We start from the raw sequence: 21,587 nt of genomic DNA on the forward strand, positions 1-21,587 counted from the left end.
CAAACTCCTATTCTCATAAATGGAGGTGCCATTTACAGCCACTGGGCTATTATGTTCTTTGTAAATTTATATGCAAATTATAATATATATAAATATCTTTCATCAAATAATTTATTTCAATTTAATTTATTTTAAATTTAGTTATAAACTCACTCATTCTTAAATTAATTGTATTTTTATTTAACAATAATTATAAACTCACTTAATTTTTTTCATAATTATATAATATCTATTAATATTATTTTTGAATAAATACTTGTAGTATATAATAGTATAATAGATATAAACTAATAAATAAATTATTACATTTAAAAATAATAGTTATTTTAATATAAAAACAAAATAAAAATATTTATGATAGAGTAAAAATAAAAAATACTTATTATTCTTGTTCCATATTATTTTGAAATAGGTTAATATTCTTAAAATGTTAGTGCAAATATGTATTTTAAATTTAAATTTTTAAATTTTAATTATTTTTTATTTTTTATTTTTTATTTATATAGGACCGGATTAACCGATTTAACCAATAACATACCGGTTGAATTAGTAACCCAATGATCCAATAACCTAATTGGTTCAATTTCCGGTTCAGTCTTGAGTGTCCTCTTCGGACAGATTCACCTCTCATGGTGGTGGCTCTAAACAGTGACTTAGAGAGACGTTGAGGAAAAAACAAAAATATCTGGAACTTTTTTTTTTGCACTAATTCGACCTTCTATTACACTTTAATTGTGGTCCAGAACTGAAGATTTACTCAAACTAAAAAGCAAACAAGTTAAAAACTCTCAAACTCAAGCCCAAGAGTGATCCACTTCCCATTATCAAAAAATATGACGTAACTAAAGAATTCTTGACCAAAACGCATACCAAGAAGCCCAGCTAAGTAAGCTTGTGCATAAAGATTGGGCTTTATTTGTTTGACAAAATTCTACAACCATAACAATACGAAAAAAGTTGACGAAAATCGCAAGGACACATATTGAGTTATTGACATATACATATAGATAAATATAAATTTTTATATTACCTAAATGAACTTTATTAAAAAGTAATAAAGTTCTCCGCAAACCTTGATCCTTAATTATATCAGAACTATAAAAATGAGAACCGAGTGTAGTGTATAGCGTATACCTAAACTGTATAAGATTCAAAATTTGTGAAACTTTTTTTAATGCCCTTTTTAATTTTCAGGGCTAGACAAAGTTGCTTCCGACCGGTTAGACCAATAAGAACCTGCCAGCTGTCACTATAGACTCGTGCGACCCACTAAAACGCTTGCACTTTAACTTTGCACGTGCACCTGCACGTGCTTTTCTCCCCAAAACCCTAAACCCTCAAAATCCCCAAAAATCAAAACCACTTCACTCTCACAGTTCCATACTCGCTTCAATTCAATTCGCTTCACTTTGACTCAGATTCTTACCATATTCGTCAACGAAATGCAAAATCCAGTGGTGTAGTAGTTCATGATCGAAACTAGCTAGTTCATGTGGGAGATGATGGCAAACTTCGCTTCTTTTTTGTTGCTGAGCTGTGTGGTGGTGCTGATCGCATTTGTGCATGAAACGTTGCCGTATGGTGGTTCTTCTGGACCGCACATTGCAGATGTTAACCTTCTTTTGCCTCCCAAAATGACTTACCCTGTCGAGTACAGGCTTCAAGGAAGTGATGGTTGCTTCAAATGGTGAATAATAACTCAAACCTCCATTTTTTTTTGCGTATTATATATGCACAATTCAAGTATTTTTTATGTAATAGTATAGTATTATATACAATTTCGACTTTGAATTTGAATTTGTGAGAATAAATTGAAAGAAGCTGCATGGAGTTGGTTGAGCTGCATGCATGATACATTTCTGTTATAAGTTCAGTTATTTACATTTTTTTTCCTTCTGATACCAAAAAAAAAAAAAAAAGAAGAAAAAGAAAAAAAATGAAACACATGCATACACCAACAAGAACATACAAGCCTGATAACAATGCGATCAGTGTGAGTTGCAAAGTTAATTAGTTAGTTAGTGGCTTAGTGCTATGCATTGTTAGTGGGGTTAAGTTAAAAATTAAAACAATATACAGCAGCTTTGTACCTAATAACTGTAAGATGATTCATTCATTCATGTCAATGAGAAATATGCTCTCATTCTCCAAGTCTCTTTGTCTCAGCTTCCATTGAATCTTCCTTGAGTTCTCCAATTGTCCTTTCGTGAGCATCGTTTGTTAAATGTTTTGTAATACGTTGTTAGGTCATGGGATCATCATGATATACTAAATGTACTGCCGGAGTACAACTCTAGCAGCAAGTGCTCGACTAGTGCAAGGCTGCGATCAATTGCCCCTTATAGTGGTCGGAAGGAGACTGCCGTTTATGCTGCTGATGTAAATACTGGGTTTGTAGTTCGATGCAAAGTCTTCATTGATAATATATCCAGGATCCAGATATTCCATAATTCTATTAAGCTTGATTTGGATGGACTTGCTACACTACGCATCCGTGCCTTTGACAGTGAAGGTCATTGTGAATTCTTGTTTATGCTGTATATTTCTTGGGATTATCTGACAAATATATGTATATTATCTTAGTTATCCTCAAAACTCTTATTTTAATTTTCTCTCCTTGTGTTTTGATCAGATTGAAAATATTTATTGAAGTCCACTATTTTACTGCAGAAAATGTGTTTTCCTCATTAGTCGGCTTACAGTTTATGTGGAACCTTATGCCTGAAGTCAGTGGATTGCCTCATCACCTTGTTAATGTTCCTCTAAAGGATTCTCCCCTTAGTGATTGTGGAGGACTCTGTGGTGACTTGGATATACAAATAATGCTTGAAGAAAATGTAAGTCTGTGATTAGCAGGTTCAAACGTGTTTAGCCAATGCACAGCTAACACTCGTTCCAACCCTGTTTTGCAGGGTGTATTTTCAGATCTATATGTAGTACGGGGAGTTGAGATTGGCCACGAGCTTGTCTCTGTGCTTTTGCTTGAGCCACAGTTGAAGAATTTGTCTGATGAGATTGTTCTCACTGTAGCTGAAGCTATGTCACTTGATCCTCCCTCACCAGTTTTTGTCCTTGTTGGTGCAGTCATTCCCTATACGCTTAAAGTCACTCGGGGAAATGTTCCTCAAGGTTTTGTTATTTTTCATTTAAAGCTGTGGCTGTCTTAGTTTTAAATCCTTTTTTCCCGTGATTATGTAAACTGCAGAACTAGCTGCTAGGAATATAACTGATCATGTCTAGTTGAGGAATCTTATATTTTTGTGTTAGGATAATTTTTAGTAACATTGAATACTGAATGATGAATGGTTATGGGTTTATAGGCCCTAAATACGTGCCTCTAACACTTGTGCTATTCTTCATATTAATTGGCTTTATATATGCTTCCTGTTATGCTGTTGGTCAGCATTTTATTGAAAGTCTTACTAATATTTTATTTGGCTTTTGTAGTGGTTGCTTTACCGTCACCACATCATCACTGGTCTGTCTCAAATGGTTCGGTTGCTCAGGTTGACTCAAAGACAGGATTAGCATATGCATGGAACTTGGGAATGACAGCTATCATTGTTGAAGACATAAGGGTTGCTGGTCATGTACAAGTTTCTTCACTAAACGTCGTCCTACCAGCTTCGTTAAGTTTATTTCTAGCACCTTTATCTAGTACTGGTGATCCTGTCGAAGAAATCGACTCCATACCTCAAACGGCTCGTTGGTATGTTGTGTCTGGCCATCAGTATCTTATCCAGATAAAAGTTTTTGCACATGCTCATGATGCACAAGAGATTTATATCACCGAGGTAGGTTGCATTCTTTTTCTTTCTCTTATTCATTTTTCAACGACAAGCTTCCATTTATGTATTTGATTGGCATCACTACAACTGTATACTTTTATATTCTAACGTTATGGTGAGAAAAACTTAAAAAAAATATTCATGCTAGAAAATAAATTGAACTGCTGTCCGTTTGGTAGATGTTATGTCATCCAACTAGTTGTTAAGTCAATCTGTTGGCTCAGACAATATCTTTAAAACAGACTACTGTTGTTACTTTTTCTTTGGAAAATGTTTCCTACAAAGGTAAATTGCTTCCCATGTCAACTCAGGCAAAAAATTTTTCCCCGGCCCCGCGTCCAGGGTGGGGTGGGTTAAAAAAGAAGTTCATTAAGATGATGAGAAGGATAAAACAATTTGGCGGATAAGGGTTCTCTTATAGAAAAGCAAAAGCAAAAAACACAAGATTTATCTATAAAGCATAGTTTTCCGGTGTCTCAACATGTCTGAGGGAAAGTCCCCTATAAAGATCATGAGCTTTACACCAACTAGAAGCTAGGTGTCTAATTTTATTCCATAGAACATGTTTGTCAGAAAATCTCTCATTGAAAGTGTGTGCATTATGCTGCAACCAAAAAGTCCAAATGGTGAAAAAAAATGAACTTTGCCACAAAACCTTTGCCTCTTTTCTGCAACCAAATCCAACAAACTAGTCAATAGAAATTGCTCTAGGATTATACGGACACCCGATTTTCATCAAAGATGCTAAAGTTGTTCCATAAGAATACAACAATTGGGTAATGCAAAAAAAAAAAAAAAGGATGTGAATTTGACTTTGAATTTTCCCGGACATAACACACACATTAGGGGAGATAGTCTTATGTGGTCTTCAAACCTGCAGCAAGTCATTGGTATTAATTTTTCTTAAGCACAATTGTCGATGTAAAAAAGTTGACTTTAGAGGGAACTTTGGACTTCCAATTGCGTTTATCTACATGGAAAGAAGTTGTGTTAGAGGAGTGAGTAAAAAATTGGAAGAAGGATGTACAACTAAAACTACCAGAGGAGTCAAGAGACCTTATCCTTTTGTCAAGGTTGGAAGACAAAGAAAAATCATCAGAGAGACCTAGGAGAGTCAAAGGTTTAGAGGATTCCCTATCATTAGGGTTACAAAAGAACTGGAAGTCCCGAGAGAAAGAGGAAACATATGTAATGTAAAAGAACCAAATAGGAGAATCATGCAAGGAAAGATGACGGAGATGAGGAAAAGCTAGGTTTAAAGAGGTATCTCTTTCCAATGGTCTTCCCAAAAGTAGAAATGAGCCCATCACCTACAATAAAGGAGGGCAAGGTTTTGAAAGTAGTGTAACCTTGAGAAATGAATTTCTAAGGGCTAGAATGAGTAGCATGAGTATCAAAATTAGCATCCCATCCTTTCCTGTCCACACCATATAATTTCGATAAGTTGATGCCAAAGAGATTGAGGTTCTAAGGGAAAACGCCATAGCCATTTTTACACCAAAGTAATGTTCTTAGACACTATTGCCGAGGCCCACGACTTCTTTTTAGGATGGCATCATGGCAACAAACTTCTCGATTCACCAAGTGATCCTGCTTCCAAAGCTCGACACCAAAGGAAGTCTCTCATAATCTTTTCAATGTTGTTTGCAATTTGTGTCTTTCATATTCAAATGATAAGGAAACTTCTTAAAAACTGGTTATTGTTGTACAGTTTTGTGTTGTTTGCATTGTATGATGTTTTCTATTTTCAATGCTGGCCTTGTTTCATCTGTTTTATTAATTATATATCTATATTAGGCAATTTCTTCTTCTCTTATTTGAATTTGTTTTGTATTTTGCTTGTGAGTTTTCTCCTAACAACATTTTTCATTGTATTGCAGAATGATGATATTAAGGTTTATGATGACCACAAATACTTTAAAACATTTTTGGTTTCAAATGATATTGCTGTCAAACATGGCTGGCGGAATTCTAAAATCCTTAAAGCTTATTCCCCTGGACTTGGAAAATTTACAGCTTCTTTGACCTATCCTGCTGGGGCCGACAACAAAAAGGAGGTGATCCTTTTTTCTTCGAAATTATCTGCAGAAGCATATATTTTTCTTTAATTCCTTTGTCTTTAATTATTTGTGACCTCTTTTTTCTTGATGGACCATGGGATGCTCTGTTGTCATGCTCTTCTTTGTTTAGGGGTGGTGAGAGGGTGTGTATTGCTTTGTAGACTGAGCAATATTATTTTAAGTTTTTCCAAATCATGCTGTTTGTTAAACCTTACAGATTATAACAGTTGTGCAAGAGATTATGGTTTGTGATCAAGTGATGTTCACTTTGGAAAATGAAAATAGAACCATCTTATTGCCTTGGGCCCCTGGTGTTTATCAAGATGTGGAGTTGAAGGCCATAGGAGGTTGGAAGCTTTTTCTGTCCTATCAGTTTGAGATATATAGCTTATTTCTGATATCTTTTACTGAATTTTGATCCCTATATGTCTATATGGTGTAGGTTGTGCAAAAGCAGTGAGCGACTACAAATGGTTGTCTTCAGACACATCTACTGTATCTGTATCAGCATTTGGTATTGTTCAGGCAAAAAAGCCTGGTAAAGCTACCATTAAAGTGTTTTCTATATATGATTCACTAAATTATGACGAGGTAATGACATTAAGGTCGATTACTTTTCACATTATTTACCAAATTGGTAATGTTTGGTTCTTTGTGGCCTAATCTAATAGCAGCTTTGCATTTCTCATGCTTTGTAGCATATCAGTTAAATGTTAAAGTGATGCTCGTTAGATAGTAGCAATTAGGTATGTGTTATTGCCTACAGTGGAAAAAGATAGTAGCATCTATCAACTTACGATAATTAAAACTATTAAAACAGATATCAAATTTAATGATTTGATTATAAAAAAGATTTATGACAGCACAGTATGGCATCCTCTAATCTATTTAGCCAGCCCCAGTTACTGGCATGATGCTTGCTTATTATTGTTGTTGATAGTGGGACGTTTTCTTTCTTAAATATTTTGTGACAGGTGTTTCCTATTGTACTTTCTCTGTGCAATTTGTCTGTCTTTTATCCATGTGTAAATTGGAAACTATTTTTATTTTGTAGTTTTTATCTTCTTATAGGTCCTTGTTGAAGTCTCCATCCCATCTTCTATGGTTGTGCTTCACAATTTTCCAGTAGAAACTGTTGTTGGATCACACCTTCAAGCTGCTGTGACAATGAAAGCAGCAAACGGTGATACCATATTAAATAATATTAGGTTTCCTTTCACTTTACTGCTTGACCTTTTGTGCTTATGTTCGTTTTTCCTGTGCAGGTGCCTTCTTTTATAGATGCAATGTCTTTAATTCTTTGATTAAATGGAAAGCTGGAAGCGAGTCTTTTGTAATTGTCAATTCAACTCGGGACTTATCATACTTGGAAACAGCGACAAATACTCAGTTCCATTCATCAGCTGATGGTTTTCCTTGCTCTTGGACACATTTATATGCTTTGAATCCTGGTCATGCTGTGATCCATGCCATACTTTCTAAAGAATATAATGAATACAGTCATGGTCCTGTTGTCTTAAAAGCATCATTTCGTGTTGCGGCATATGTACCCCTTATTGTGCAACAGGCTAGTGATGGAAACAAATTTGGTGGTTACTGGCTTGACTTGGCTCAAACAAAAAGTAATAAGCAATCTCATACGTTAGAGGAGTTATACCTTGTCCCTGGGACAAGTTTAGACATATTACTTGTTGGTGGACCTGAACAGTGGGACAAAGGTGTTGATTTTATTGAAACTGTGAATGTTATACGTCAGGATAATGCTCTGGTTGAAAATGGAGTTCTTGTGCATAGGTTATCTGGTAGCTATAACAGTTTGTATGGAGTTTCATGTCAAACACTGGGAACCTTTGTAAGTTGCAGCCTTTTTTAATGGTTGAAAGTTTCTCAATGTATTTAAAATTTAAGAGGATGTAAGAGTTAGCAAATAATACCCTTTCTTCTTTTAAATGACTCAGAAACTTCTTTTCAAACGTGGGAACTTGGTGGGAGATGATCATCCTCTTCCTTCAGTAGCTGAAGTTTGGCTGTCGGTTACTTGTAGCATTCCTTCTCATATTGTAGTCATCGCTGACGAACCAGGTTGACATCTTTTGTACAATGTGAGTTTTTTCTCGTCGACAGAACAACATTGTGATAATCTGAGTTATGCTTTACAGTGAATGAACACGTAATTATTAGAGCCGCAGCTCAAGCTGACCGTAGTTCGGGGCAACTTCGAAATTCCCCTGTTACTGTGGCAAATGGACGCACTATTCGGGTATCGGCTGCTGGTATTAGTGATTCTGGAGAACCTTTTGCAAACTCATCTTCTCTCAGTTTGAGGTGGGAGCTTAGCAGTTGTGAGGGACTAGCATATTGGGATTATGCTTTTGAGATTGTGAAGTCCAACAACTGGGAGAGATTCTTGGTCTTGCGAAATGAATCAGGATTGGTACTAAAATATTTCTGTTAAATGTGTCATTTTATTTACTGTCTCTCCTGTTTTTATATTTGGCAACTTTTTGTATTTTAATAACTTGATTGTTTGTTGAAACTTGCTGTCCTAAAAAACCATTTTATTTCAGCATGCCTTTGGCATTGTTTTTGTTCATGTATGTCCCACTAACACTTTGTAGTTAGCACATGTCAAGTTAGTGTATCAATATTTTAATTTTTATACCTTGTGATCTATAAATTAGTTCTTTTCTTTTTCAATAAATTTCTTTCTCTACCCAAGAAAAAGAGTAATTGTTGTTGCTACTATTTGGTATGTTATAGGAATGTTGTTTAGTCTGAGAGTTATGCTTAAAGATTTTCTTGCATGAGTAGTGTAGTACTTTTAATAAATTTCAACAGAGACTTTATTATGCATTGACTGTGTAACATCCATTTGAATCTTTTCCCTTGTTTCTAATCCATCTTTGATCATTTTTACTTGGATTTGGATCCTCTAAAGTTTGAATTTCACTTTAGAGAATAAAGTGTGATCTCTCACCATTGATTTCATAGGTGGGACCAATAATAAATATGAAAGAGAAACTATTCAAGGGTAGAAGATCACACTTTACTCTCTAAAGTGAAATTCAAACTTTAGAGAATCCAAATCCTTTTTACTTACCTTGAAGTCTTGAACTAATTCATGGATAACTTACATGACATTAAATGCTGTGTCTGTTAGTGCATTGTTCGTGCTACTGTTACTGGCTTCATTGGCAGCTTGGAATACAATACATCTCACCTGTTTCGTGAAAGAGAAAATTTGCTAACAGATGCAATTCGGTTACAGGTACTATCTACTGTAATAGTGACTCTTCAATATGGAGCTGATCTTTTTTTCTTTTCTTGATTAAATATGATTTCGCTTTCTGGTCTAGTTCTACGTCTTGCTGCGTTTCTGTTAGTTGTGATGGGATTTTGTATCACCTATATCTCAATTGTTTGTATTATGTGTTGAAAAGATATCTTTGTTCAACGATGCAGCTAGTTTCTACCCTAAGAGTTGATCCAGAGTTCAACTTGATATATTTCAATCCTAAGGCAAAGGTAACTCAATATATTTACTAATTCTTTGTTGAACACTAACACATTATGGTAGAATTATTTCACCTTCAAGAATTTACAGTAGTCAACCACCTTGGATAATTTCACTGTTCATATTATGTGAAATTGCCTTGTAAAAAAAAAAGGATTAGCGGTAGACATGAATTTTAACAATTACAATTAATTGACAACACAAATATCTACCCAAAAATTAAAGTCTACCAAAAAATATTTATAAAATAGATGATATACTCATGGACTCCTCATGGCCCAATATATAATATAATTACATGGGAACTGGGAGAGGTGAATAAAACATATTATGTAAGAAGAGCATGGGTAACTTTTGGAAGTTGTCAATCACTACTGATTAAACTTTTAGTGTGTTGGACTTATTATTTAAGGGCTGTTTAACTATCTTATATGTTTGCTTCCAGGTAAATTTGTCAATTACTGGTGGAAGCTGTTTCTTGGAAGCTGTTACAAATGATTCTCAAGTTGTGGAAGTCACCCAGCCACCATCAGGACTAGAATGCTTTCAACTAATTCTCTCTCCAAAAGGATTAGGGATAGCTAATCTGACTTTGTATGACATTGGGCTAACTCCTCCACCAAGAGCATCTGCCCTTGTAAGCTCCCTTGTTCCATGTTGTTGTAACACCTTGTGGATAAGGATACGTTTTTGTTGTATCATGACTTAAAAAGTTATTACCAATTAGTGTCAATAGGATATGAAATTTTCGTTCCTTTGTATTCTTTACTGTGATGTAACTTGGTCCCATTGTACGATAATCAGCTGTTATTTAGTGTTTGACGCTTGTTATTATTAACCATTACAGGTCCAAGTAGCAGATATAGAATGGATTAAGATCGCATCAGGAGAGGAGATTAGCTTGATGGTAATTTTTTTCGAAGTCTTTCTAGTTTCAGCCCTAACTGGGTCTTGAGATTTTCTTAAAATGGACACTTATCAAATGTTCCCACAGAAACGGGTAACTACTCTGGAAGGTAGCTGAATAACACCTTAGCCTGGTCCATCCTGAATGATATTCAAAGCTTATAAGAATTTAATCCATATTCAACCAAATTGATTATCATCTATATCTAGTTCTTAACAATGTCACCAATTTTGGGTTTTCTTTATTTCTTACAGAATTATATGGAATCTATTTTACATGTCATAAAATTAAGTGCTGTACTTTCTTGACTGATTAGAGCTGAGGAAATCTGTATTACAATCTGTCTACTTTGGCATGAAAAAAATACAAGGAAAGGAAAGGATAAATGCTTGCACCGCTTGTTGATCTTGGTTTTTGCACTCAATGTGAATTCCTTTTCATTAGTTTAAAGGAGGGAACATTTCCTCATGAATTTTCTGATGAAAACTTCTACTATGTGGATATTGAGCTTGCATGCTGCTTTATGATATTATGTTGTCACTTTAAAATGTAATATACTGAATTACTGATATCTATCAAACCTAGAATTGATGTTATTCTGATATTTGTAGGAGGGAGGTTTGCAAACTATTGACTTATTGGCTGGTACTAATGATGGAAGGAATTTTCTTGCTTCTCAGGTTCGAATTGTTTTGAATTTTCTTTTGCTTTGGCTACAATGGTTTGATTGTGTGGGACACTGATGTAATATGAACTGACTTGAATATGATCTACATGATTATTATCTTACTGATTTTATTGGTCCTCTTGGACGTGATTGTCTTCTATTCACCTATAGGAACAGATTATAGTGATTTTTTTCTATTTTGATTCACAAGTTAATGATTTGGAAAATATTCTGCAGTTTGTTTACATGACTCTTCATGTACATGTTGAGGATGGTATACTTGAGCTGCTGGATTCCGACAATTTCTCAAGTCTTGTAGGTGGACATGTTAATGCACCAAGTTTTAAAATAAGGGGGAGACATCTTGGAATTACAACCCTTCATGTAAGTCTATTGTCAAACCTTAAAATCTTGAACTTCACCAATCCAATTTTTATTAGACTCCTGAAAAGTCAAAAAGTTATTCTTTTAATTCATTGAAACCAGGTCAGTGCTGTTCAACATTCTGGACATATAATACAGAGTCAAGCTATTAAGGTGGAAGTATATGCACCGCCAGTAATACACCCTCGTGATATCTTCCTGCTTCCTGGTGCATCATATGTGGTATGTACTGTAGCACTGTAGCGCATTCAGTGTGAATTTTATTTTTCTTTTTTATGGAGTCTTTGTTTTGTGTTTTATTTTTGTTGGTTTTGTGGTGACGCTATTTTATTTAATTTGTTTGCTCAGCTGGCCATGAAAGGAGGCCCAACTCTTGGTGTTAATGTTGAGTATTCGATTGAAAATGATAAAATTGCAAGTATTGATAGATATTCTGGAAGGCTCTTGGCAATTTCTGTTGGGAACACTGTAAGATGTGAAATACATTCAGACTCATAACTTCTTGATGTTATCTCGAATTTTAATTTTTGTTGTGCAAAATGCAGAGATTCATGTTTATGCATAGTTTAGCTGATTATGTATTGCAAACCTTACTTTTTTACGTCTAGACAAGACAGATTCTGTACTTTGGCTGAACACAGTAGTTTCTGTTGCTGCATTTGTAATGATCATGTCATTAGGACTGGCATGCTGTTGATATATAATAATATACGCCACCATCTGCCTAATAGTAGGTAAAACCGTGAAAGTATGTTTTCAACACTACCTAAGCTTTGGCTATGTGCACAATGGCGTATGGATTTTCACCTGATTGGGTGTTAGTCAGAGTAGTAAAAGAATGGCTTTTTTGGAATATTGGGCAAATGAGGATTGTCCTGTTTCCTTTTGCTCATACATTATACGTTATATGGACTGTTCAGAGGAAAACTTTTCTTTCCTTTATTGGTATGTTGAGGATAGCCGACCCCACCTAGTGGGATAAGGCTTTGTTTTGTTGTTGTATTGGTATGTTGAGGATCTACGCAGCTTTGCATTGCTGATGTTCTCTTTGTTTGTTTGTGTTTTGCTTTTACATTAGGAGGATTCTTTATCCATTAATTTATTCTCCTTGTCATAATGGATTTCTTATTTCATGAAAAGCTTTTTTGTTATTCTTTTATATTGAAAGCTATAAATTTCCCTTGCAAGCATGGAACAATTACTGTTGGGGCACTGCAGACATTTTAGGAATGAGAAAAAAAAGGAAAATATTGTAGTTATCTGCTATGGCTTTAATTATTCAGTTCATTTCGTTATTTTACAAAAACATAATCATAGATCTCTAACATTTTATGATTTTGAGTGTATATCTTTCTTCTGCTCATGTGCTTCTTCTTTGCCATTCCTAATGGAAAATAAAAAAAAGAAACACATGCAAATCATTCAAATTGTCTGCTTGAAATAAACCTGATTTATATTCATTTCTTTTAACATGTTGTACTTTATGCATCCTATATTTAAGTATATCTGGTTTGTGGAAGATCTTAATCTAAGCTACGACATTACTATTGTCAGACAATTATTGCCAGTGTGCTTGTGAACGGGAACAATGTTATTTGTGAAGCACAGAGCAGTTTAAGGGTGGGAGTTCCATCTACTGTCAAATTGCATGTGCAGAGTGAACAACTTGGGGTTGGCCGCAAATTGCCAATTTATCCATTATTTCCTGAGGTGATGGTTAAAATAACAATTAAAAAGAAAGAGAAAAGTTTCCATTCCTTTTTAATCTATATCTTAATGGCTGTTCTTTTTGATATTGTCAGGGAAACTTGTTTTCATTTTATGAGCTGTGCAAAAATTACCACTGGACTATTGAAGATGAAAAGGTTTGGTTTTATCTTCAAATCTATCTTCCCATTTCAACACAAAATTCCTTTTCTTTTCTATATAGCTAACAAATGCATTAGGGAGCAGTTAACAAGTGCAACGTAAGTTACATAATCACGTGATGTATACTAAAGTTTGTAACCCCTGGGAATATAAAGATCGTAGTGGCCTAAAAGTTATGCCTATCAAGAAAAATACAATGGAGTTGGAAGGATATATTGTGCTCTAAAAAAACCATTACTGAAAATGAAGATGTTAAAACTCAAATTGAGACTTCCCATTGCTTTTTATATTTGAGCATTCCTATGTATTTAAGGACCACATTGCACATGCTGGAAGCATGCACTATATACAATATCCCTTTTAGTAGTATAACTGTATCTTGAAACACAAAAAGTGTCAAAGACTACAACAAATCAGAGGTTTCCAATCTACACAGAATCTATGGTTCTGATAGTGGAGTTGCTAATTCTCAACCATGTCACCCCATCTGCCTATCATGATACCAAAGCACCACAATTTTATTTCAATGATATAGCCATACTTTACAGATCCCAATCTCAACCTTAAGAAAAACAGTTACCAAAGTTGATAGCCGAGCTATTACATTTACAGTTAAGTTATCCAAGCAGAAACCTTAAGACACACCTGAAGCTGAAATAATGCCAACAAGTTACTGTAGCTTTTTCAAGTATTAATGAAAATAAACTGCACGAGCATGATCTTCCAAGGACTTATCTGTGATGAAAACATTTTCGATAATGGGAACAATCCTGTTGTAGCAGAACTTGTCCCAAAAGTTTAAGCTGATAAGAAGAGGAGCATGAATGGTTAAATATCTAACACACCTCTTCACGCAGGACTTTTTTGGGCTTGAAGCGTGATTGTGCATAGAGCTTTTTCTTTTCTTTTTTTTTTTTTTTATTGTGCCTTATGTCCAATTTGTTTCTTTTGGGGGATAACAAGGATCGGACTCCAGATCTTTTAATCATTGGGGCTTTGAAACCATGTCATGAAAGCACTTATCCAAAAAGCTTGGCTTTGGGTTTGCATGAATGTTTTTTTCTTCTTCTTTTTATTTGTCTTATGCTAAATTTTTTTTCTTTTGGGATAATAAAGATCAAGGTCATAAAAGCCTTGATACCATGTTATGAGATCACTTATTTCAAAAGCTTAAGCTAATAGATACTTGAATGGTTATGTAATGCGTCCCTCATGCAAAAGCTTTTTTTGGGCTTGAAGCATGATTTTTTGTATATTGTATAAGTTTTCTTTCTCTTTTTTGTTCCCCTCTTCTGCCTTATGCTTAAATTCTTTCTTTTTGGGCTAATAAGGATTGAACTCTAAACGTAATCAGAAAAGCTTTGATGTCATGTCATGAATATTTTTTTTCAACTTATGCTTAAATTCTTTCTTTTTGGGGTAATAAGGATTGAACTCTAAGCCTTTTAATCACAAAAGCCTTGATATCATATCTTGAAGCCGCTTATCCCAAAAGCTTAAATTGATAGGAGGAGGTACATGAATGATTATATCTTACAAATCTCACTGCCCTTATTTTCCATATATTTATCGGGTTCTTCAAAGAGAATAATGACTTTGCTTTGTTTATTTAGATATTGAGTTTCAAAATGGCAGAAAGCTTGCTTAGTGCTTCCGAAGAAAGTCAAGTTAGTGGTTCCGGGGATGAGAATGACCTTGGCTTTATTAATGTCTTGTATGGAAGGTATATGTTGTGCACCATTTCTGTTCATATAGTTTGTGTAAAAATATTTAAAATGGACATAAATGATTTGATTTTTTGTATCTTATAATTGCTATCAAGTCCCTGTACTACATCATATTATGTTATCCAAATCTGAATAATACTGTGTATGCTTCCAACATATTTTGTGCACACATCCTCAACCCCTTGAGTTGGTTTTATTGTTTAATTATATCACGTTACACTGCTGAAATTAATTCCTTGTAAGAAGCAGTGTAAAAGTGTATATGAAACATACTTTGAATAGCTTTATGAATCATTGTAAAGAATTTGAAAAGTACTGTAGAGAAATATATAATAAGTTCATATTTTGTTCAGGTCTGCAGGCAAGACCAGTGTTGCTGTGTCATTTTCGTGTGAACTCTCAACTTCTCGTTCAAAGCCGCAGTCAAGGTTTTACAGTTCATCTTTATCAGTGACAGTGGTTCCTGATCTTCCCTTGGCTTTGGGGGTCCCAATAACCTGGATTCTTCCTCCCCATTATGAAACTACAAGCCTATTGCCTTCATCATCAGAATCTTATTCGCAGTTTGATAGTCATAATCGTAAAGGAGCCATTATTTATTCTTTATTGAAAAGTTTGGAGAAAAATTCTCTGCAAAAGGATGACATATCCATTGATGGGGACAGAATTAAAACAACTGCAAGTAATAATCTTGCCTGCATTCAAGCTAAAGATCGTAACACAGGAAGAACAGAGATAGCTTCTTGTGTAAAGGTTGCTGAGGTACGGAATTTTATCTTTCACTTACTTCTTTATTGAGGGGAGGTCTTTACTCCTTCGAGAGTATAAACCGACATTTTTCATCTTTGATCCATTCTGTTTTTTGCTAGAATTGTTAACTTTTGACATCACACTATGGAACTTATAATACAAAATGTTTTTAACTTCTTCCCCACTTAGTTTGTTTTCATTAGTTGAGTACAGAGGCCTGCATTGTGTTAGAGAAAAGCTTTTGAAATATCAGTTGGCCTTATTGTGGTAATGTTATGGCCAACGTCTTTTGGGTTTCACTTCTAGGCACCATTCTATCTTGTCAAAACAGCAAGATCTATTTATTGACCATGTCGTTTGCATTTTTGACATTTTTATTGGTTTGGAAATTCTAACATCTTAATATTTCTATTTTATGATCAGGTCAGTCAGATAAGAATAGCCAATAAGGAGGTTCTTCTCAGTGTTGTTAACCTTGCTGTTGGTGCAGAATTTGATCTTCCAACTAGCTTTTATGATTATTTAGGTATCAATACCCCTCAATGATGAATCACAGTTAGAAACTTCAGACTGAATTCTCATTGGCTGTTGTGTCCTCCTATGTTTCTACAGGAAATCCTTTTTATGAAGCATACAATGCAGTGCCTTTTTATGTTGAAAGTAACTACCCTGATATTCTTCACATAAACGGAACAGCTGATGGAAAAGGGACTGTACATGTCAAGGTATTGATGGTTTCCATCAGAAATAACTTTTCATGGTTTATAGAATCTTGAGCAAAAGCAGTGCAAGAATGGTCAGCTTGCATATTCTTTGATTTCTGGTACCCTTTTATTTTGGTGATCAAATTGAACTAGCTCATCCATGTGGGGATGACATAAGACCATATTATGTTTGTTTATGGTGCAGACTGATGTCTGGTACTTTAGTATTTTTTTTTTACATCCACTGAAATTGCTTTGCTCAGCTAAATAAACTAATTGAAATATTGTCCTGGCTGACTCATGAAGGCAATTCGACAAGGTAAAGCTCTTGTGCGTGCATCAATTGGTGAAGCTCCACAAAAATCAGATTATGTGCTTGTAAGTATTTGCTTGTTTTAAAAAAATGTAGTTTAGAAAAATCAAGTTACAGCTCCACAACGCGGATCAGATCGGATATGGCCAAAATCTCGATTCGATCCGCACTAAAATCATTGGATCGGATCCAATATCTGCGATTTCTAAGCTTGGATCTGATCTGCACATTTGCGGATCGGATCTCTAATATATCCGCAAAACATATAAATATTTTAAAAAGTTTATTTTATTAAAAGAATATCAATAAAATACTATTTTTCTACTCTTTTAAACATGTTTACTCTTAAATTATTATTAAACATACTTTTCTTAAATAATAAAAATAAAATAATACAACATATATGATAATTATTAGTTGAAATAAAACATTAAAAGAATATTTACTTATTTATTTATTTACTTTTGTGGATCTGCGGATATGCAGATACTTACATGAAATCCGCAATCCGATCTTATTAGTGTGCGGATCGGATCCGATCCGATAGCCTTGCAGATCAGATCGGTATCCACAATTTTCGGATCGGATTCGGATAATGCGGATATGCGGATCGGATCCGATCCATGAACACCCCTATGTCTAGATCTCTTTATGCATTATGCTAAATATTTTGGAAACCTGTATTATTATGACAACACATAAATCATATCATGCTGATGCTCTTAAAATATGCTGGTAATTGTGTTCGAGGTCATTTTACCTTTTAGGACCAGTTAATTCTGTAGATCTACGTCATCTCTATTTCGTTTTTGTCAACTTAAGAGAAATAATACCTTAAGAGTCAATTTAATATCACTAGATCAGATCTTTCTCTCCTCTTTCTCTGTCCTGTTGCATTATCTAAATAGGCTTTTTTCCCCAACAGATTAAAGTTGGTGCTCATATACATCCTCAAAATCCAGTCATTCACATTGGAAGCCCTCTTAACTTCAGCGTAAAAGGTTTGTTATTTTGATTTGCTGGAATGCTTTCACTTTCATGAAAAAACCGACTTAACAGTAATAAAAATATTTGTTCTTCATGGAAGTAATATTTACACTATAGATAAGTATGAATTATGAACTTCTCTATAAACATGAGGTGAAGAATTATGCATGCAGCTGCAACTTAACGTAGGATTCTAGTAAAAGTTGTTTCTCAGCTAGGAAGCACATAGACTTTCTTTTGCAAGATGAATACCATAGAAGACAGATAATGATGATATAGTCACTGTTTTTTCATTACTCCTATTTGTAAAACAATGTAAAAATAAATAAATATGAGAATTGGATATCTCAATTCTTTAGTATCCTTGTATGTATCTGTGTGCTTGGGGAATAGGACAAGTGCATGTGTATTGCGATATCATACTCAAATAGGCTCATACAAATTAAGCATTTAAACTTATTGGACACTTAAAGTCACTTAGCACAATTACTATATAGACAGTACATTTACTTAACTTTTGGTCGCTTTATCATGCTTTTTATTTCTTTTGAGTAATAGGATAAATAGGTCCTTGAAGACTTTTGTGATGGAATTATAAGTCCTTGAAGAAGAAAAAGTACCAAGTAAGTTCTTGAGAAAATTGTGATGGACTTCCAAGTTCTTGAGAGAAAAAATACCAAGTCCTTGAAGAATTGCAACTTGGACATGTTTTGTCTTTTCATCATGGACTTATAAATCCAGTGCTGCAATTTTTCAAGAACGTGTTTTGTACTTTTTTCCCTCTAGAACCTATAAGTCCATAACAAAAAGCTTTCAAGGACTTGGTACTTTTTTCTTTAGGGATTTATATGTCCATCACAAAATTCTACAGAGACCTACTTGTCTTATTACTTTTATTTTTTTATTTTTTAGTATTTGTCCCAGGCTATATCCATGTGATGTATCTGTATTAGATATTGTGTCAGTTCTTGCTCTAAGTCTGTCAGCATGGCACAGTTATTTTCAATTTCTTGAAGGAGTTTGGGTTCGACCCTTCAATCTTCTCCTTTCTATTTTTTCATGAACGATAATGTCATTCTGATTTCATATTTTAGGTTTGAGCGATACTGTTTCTGGACAGTGGTTTACCACAAATGGAAGTGTCATATCGGTTGACCCAATATCTGGGATGGTCAAAGCTATTGGGGAAGGTTCAGCCCAAGGTGCTGAAATATTAATTTTTAAGTACAGAAAATGAACTTAACTGTGCAATTGTCGTTGCCTAGAGATTTTGCTTTAGAAACTCTTATACAAATTTATGGTTGAAATTTGTTATTACCAACAGTGTCTTTCCAGTATGCAAGATCAAAACTGCAAACAACAATTACAGTGTTAAAAGGAGATACCATTTCTGTTGATGCTCCGAAAGAGATGTTAACTAATGTTCCATACCCTACAAAAGGATACAACTTCCCCGTGAAGCTAAGGTTTGTGAATTACAATCCTAGACATGCATTTTGTTTGAAAGGAACTATCTATTTTCATGACTGAATAATTGATATTAATACCTACAGCATTAGTGCTGGTTCACCTGGAGGAAACAATGGAGTTTCGTTTGATTGTAGAGTAGATCCACCATACGTGGGGTATTTCGATCTCTTCTCATTTTTCTCATCTTTTAATTCCTTCAACACTCTGTTCATTATTTTATATGTATGTTTTCTTTTCGAATTAACTGAAGGTACGTGAAGCCATGGCTGGATTTGGACTCTGGCAACACATACTGTCTTTTCTTCCCTTACTCACCAGAGCATTTGGTGCACTCAGTACCCAAGTTAGAAGGCTCGAGACGAGACATATCTCTCTCCATATATGCTTCCCTTAGACAACATAATAGTATTTCGGGATCTGCTTCAGCACTTTTTATTGGAGGGTTTTCTGTAAAGGAGATGGGCAAGGTATGGCATACTAACAGCAAAATTGGATTGTCTTTTTCCATCTCATTGCTTGAGTATTTGCATGACAGAAGTGTTGATTTTATTTTTTCTCCTGTTGAATGCCCTCGATCTCATGATGCCTCAAATATGAGTGGTGGAACAAACTATAAAAGTTTAGTTTGTGATGCTAAAAATGTTAATTTTTGTGTTCCCTCAGAATTCAATGCAACTGAATCTGTCTCCAGTCTCTAACAGAAGTAGTATAACCATCTTGGGAAATACTGGTAAATTACATACCTTGCTTTAGCATTTGAGTAAAAGAATGTCATTGCCAATTTCCAGTTTTTGCATATTTGCTACTATCTTCAGAATATTTGACCTCTGCCTTCTACCATATTGTAGATGTTGAAATTCAATGGCATCACCAAGATTTGGTTATGGTTAGTCCAATTCATAAAGAAGATTTTGGCATTCGAGGCCTGGCACAATATGAGGCGAGTGGTTTTACTCTGGTTCAAAGTAAACCTGAATTTGAAATTATTTTTTAGTGTAGATGTACACAATTGGTTTTCCCAAGGTATTTGGTGGCTTGGCACATCGTTAAGGTTAATAATGCTGCATACATCTATTGATTCCACTTGATGGAAGCCTTTTGCACTGAGCTGCCTCAAATGAGCCTTGTGTTTCTTTTCTCTGTGCTGCTGTTAAATGCTAAAAAATTATCACCTGTAAAGTTGCAACTGATTGCTGAACTGGTCCCCTTTTCTTGTTTCTGTTTCCAGGTGAAAGTGCTGAAAAACAAGAGATTCCAGGACAAAATCATCGTCACACTTCCAGCTACTGGTTAGCTAATCTCGAAGGCTGATAGAATTTGATTCCTATCAGCAATTTTTGAATTTCTTATCAAAACATGCAAGGACTGAGCATGATCACAAGTTTAATTTTTCTTGATCTGTTTTACAGGCCAGAGAGTAGAAATAGGTGTAAACTATGAACCTGAGGAAACAGCGTCGTCCAGTGGAACCTTTGATAAAGCCCTCATTGCAATCTTACTGGGGACACTTCTGCTGTCAACTCTCATAGCGTGGATTTTTGGCTTCTTGGATGGACGAGTGAGATCTCAACAAACCCGTGCTCCGGCTACCGCAAGCAGCGCTGCAGCAGCACCTATCACACCGGAAAGAAGCAGCCCTGCCATTGTAAAGGAAATGTCTCCTCGGACGCCACAACCTTTTGTAGAATATGTGAGGAGAACTATTGATGAAACTCCATACTACAAGCGAGAAAGGAGAAGGGTTAATCCACAGAATACGTTTTAGGGTTTTCATGGCCTAATTGACACCTCCCACTATTCTCATCACACATAGGTGGAGTGCACTCTTGCACTCATTGTTGTATAATCTTCTCAATGACAATTTTGGTAATTAGTATTGTAAATTTAAGAATGTATGCTAGCATTCTGTATTAATTAGTGTCCATTTATTTGTATGGTTGCTAGGTTAATGTTGTTGTGAATGTGATGATGTTACCATGCACGTGAAAGGGTGGAAACTAATAAACATTCCCGGGGAGAATAAAAGCACAACCATATAAATTAAAAAAAAAGCGTCCATACATAAGAGACTGGTAAAATGAAATTTCCCTGTTTCTTGTTAAAATTTGTTGCGTGTTAAAAAGGGAGTTTGGAAAACTACCACGCATGCTGAATGCTGATGTCTTTTGGGACTTGTTTAAAATGTTTCGATTTAGAAGTTGGACATCGATATTCCAGTTAAATCCAGACTAAACATCTTTTTTATTAATATATCTAAAGGGTAGAATTTAATGGAGCATTTTGATGTAGTAATAAAAACTTGATGACCACAATAGATCTTCAAGTTGCAGGCAATTATATCTTAAAAATCTTAAAATTGTAGATACCTATAAAAAAAGAACCGAAAGATTGTTGTTTTAGCTAATGTGAGAGAGGCATCGAAAATTACTAAAATACTCAACATTTTT

At 34.8% G+C, this 21,587-nt stretch overlaps 1 protein-coding gene across 1 annotated transcript; it reads left to right on the forward strand.

Moving 5' to 3' along the window:
• The first annotated feature begins 1,128 nt into the window (after positions 1 to 1,128).
• On the forward strand, positions 1,129 to 21,101 carry LOC112751418 (nuclear pore complex protein GP210). The gene is made up of 36 exons (XM_025800554.3): positions 1,129 to 1,687; positions 2,247 to 2,512; positions 2,671 to 2,837; positions 2,913 to 3,129; positions 3,448 to 3,794; positions 5,669 to 5,845; positions 6,066 to 6,195; positions 6,291 to 6,439; positions 6,920 to 7,031; positions 7,114 to 7,700; positions 7,807 to 7,930; positions 8,008 to 8,282; positions 9,009 to 9,116; positions 9,311 to 9,373; positions 9,808 to 9,999; positions 10,210 to 10,269; positions 10,881 to 10,949; positions 11,174 to 11,320; positions 11,423 to 11,542; positions 11,669 to 11,788; positions 12,875 to 13,030; positions 13,123 to 13,185; positions 14,803 to 14,912; positions 15,270 to 15,678; positions 16,090 to 16,192; positions 16,279 to 16,391; positions 16,677 to 16,748; positions 17,609 to 17,684; positions 18,765 to 18,872; positions 18,995 to 19,136; positions 19,224 to 19,295; positions 19,391 to 19,607; positions 19,804 to 19,870; positions 19,989 to 20,080; positions 20,369 to 20,429; positions 20,550 to 21,101. The coding sequence occupies exons 1-36, from the start codon at positions 1,491 to 1,493 to the stop codon at positions 20,903 to 20,905; spliced, it is 5,844 nt and encodes a 1,947-aa protein (XP_025656339.1). The 5' UTR covers positions 1,129 to 1,490; the 3' UTR covers positions 20,906 to 21,101.
• The last annotated feature ends 486 nt before the right edge of the window (positions 21,102 to 21,587 follow it).

Source organism: Arachis hypogaea, chromosome 15, assembly GCF_003086295.3.
Source record: "Arachis hypogaea cultivar Tifrunner chromosome 15, arahy.Tifrunner.gnm2.J5K5, whole genome shotgun sequence".
NCBI classification, from domain to species: domain Eukaryota; kingdom Viridiplantae; phylum Streptophyta; class Magnoliopsida; order Fabales; family Fabaceae; genus Arachis; species Arachis hypogaea.

Coding starts and splice junctions, on each gene's coding strand:
- LOC112751418 (XM_025800554.3), top strand. CDS start 1,491: ATGTGGGAGATGATGGCAAACTTCGCTTCTTTTTTGTTGCTGAGCTGT. Junction 7,701..7,806: donor GTCAAACACTGGGAACCTTT/GTAAGTTGCAGC, acceptor TAAATGACTCAG/AAACTTCTTTTCAAACGTGG. Junction 10,000..10,209: donor CACCAAGAGCATCTGCCCTT/GTAAGCTCCCTT, acceptor TAACCATTACAG/GTCCAAGTAGCAGATATAGA.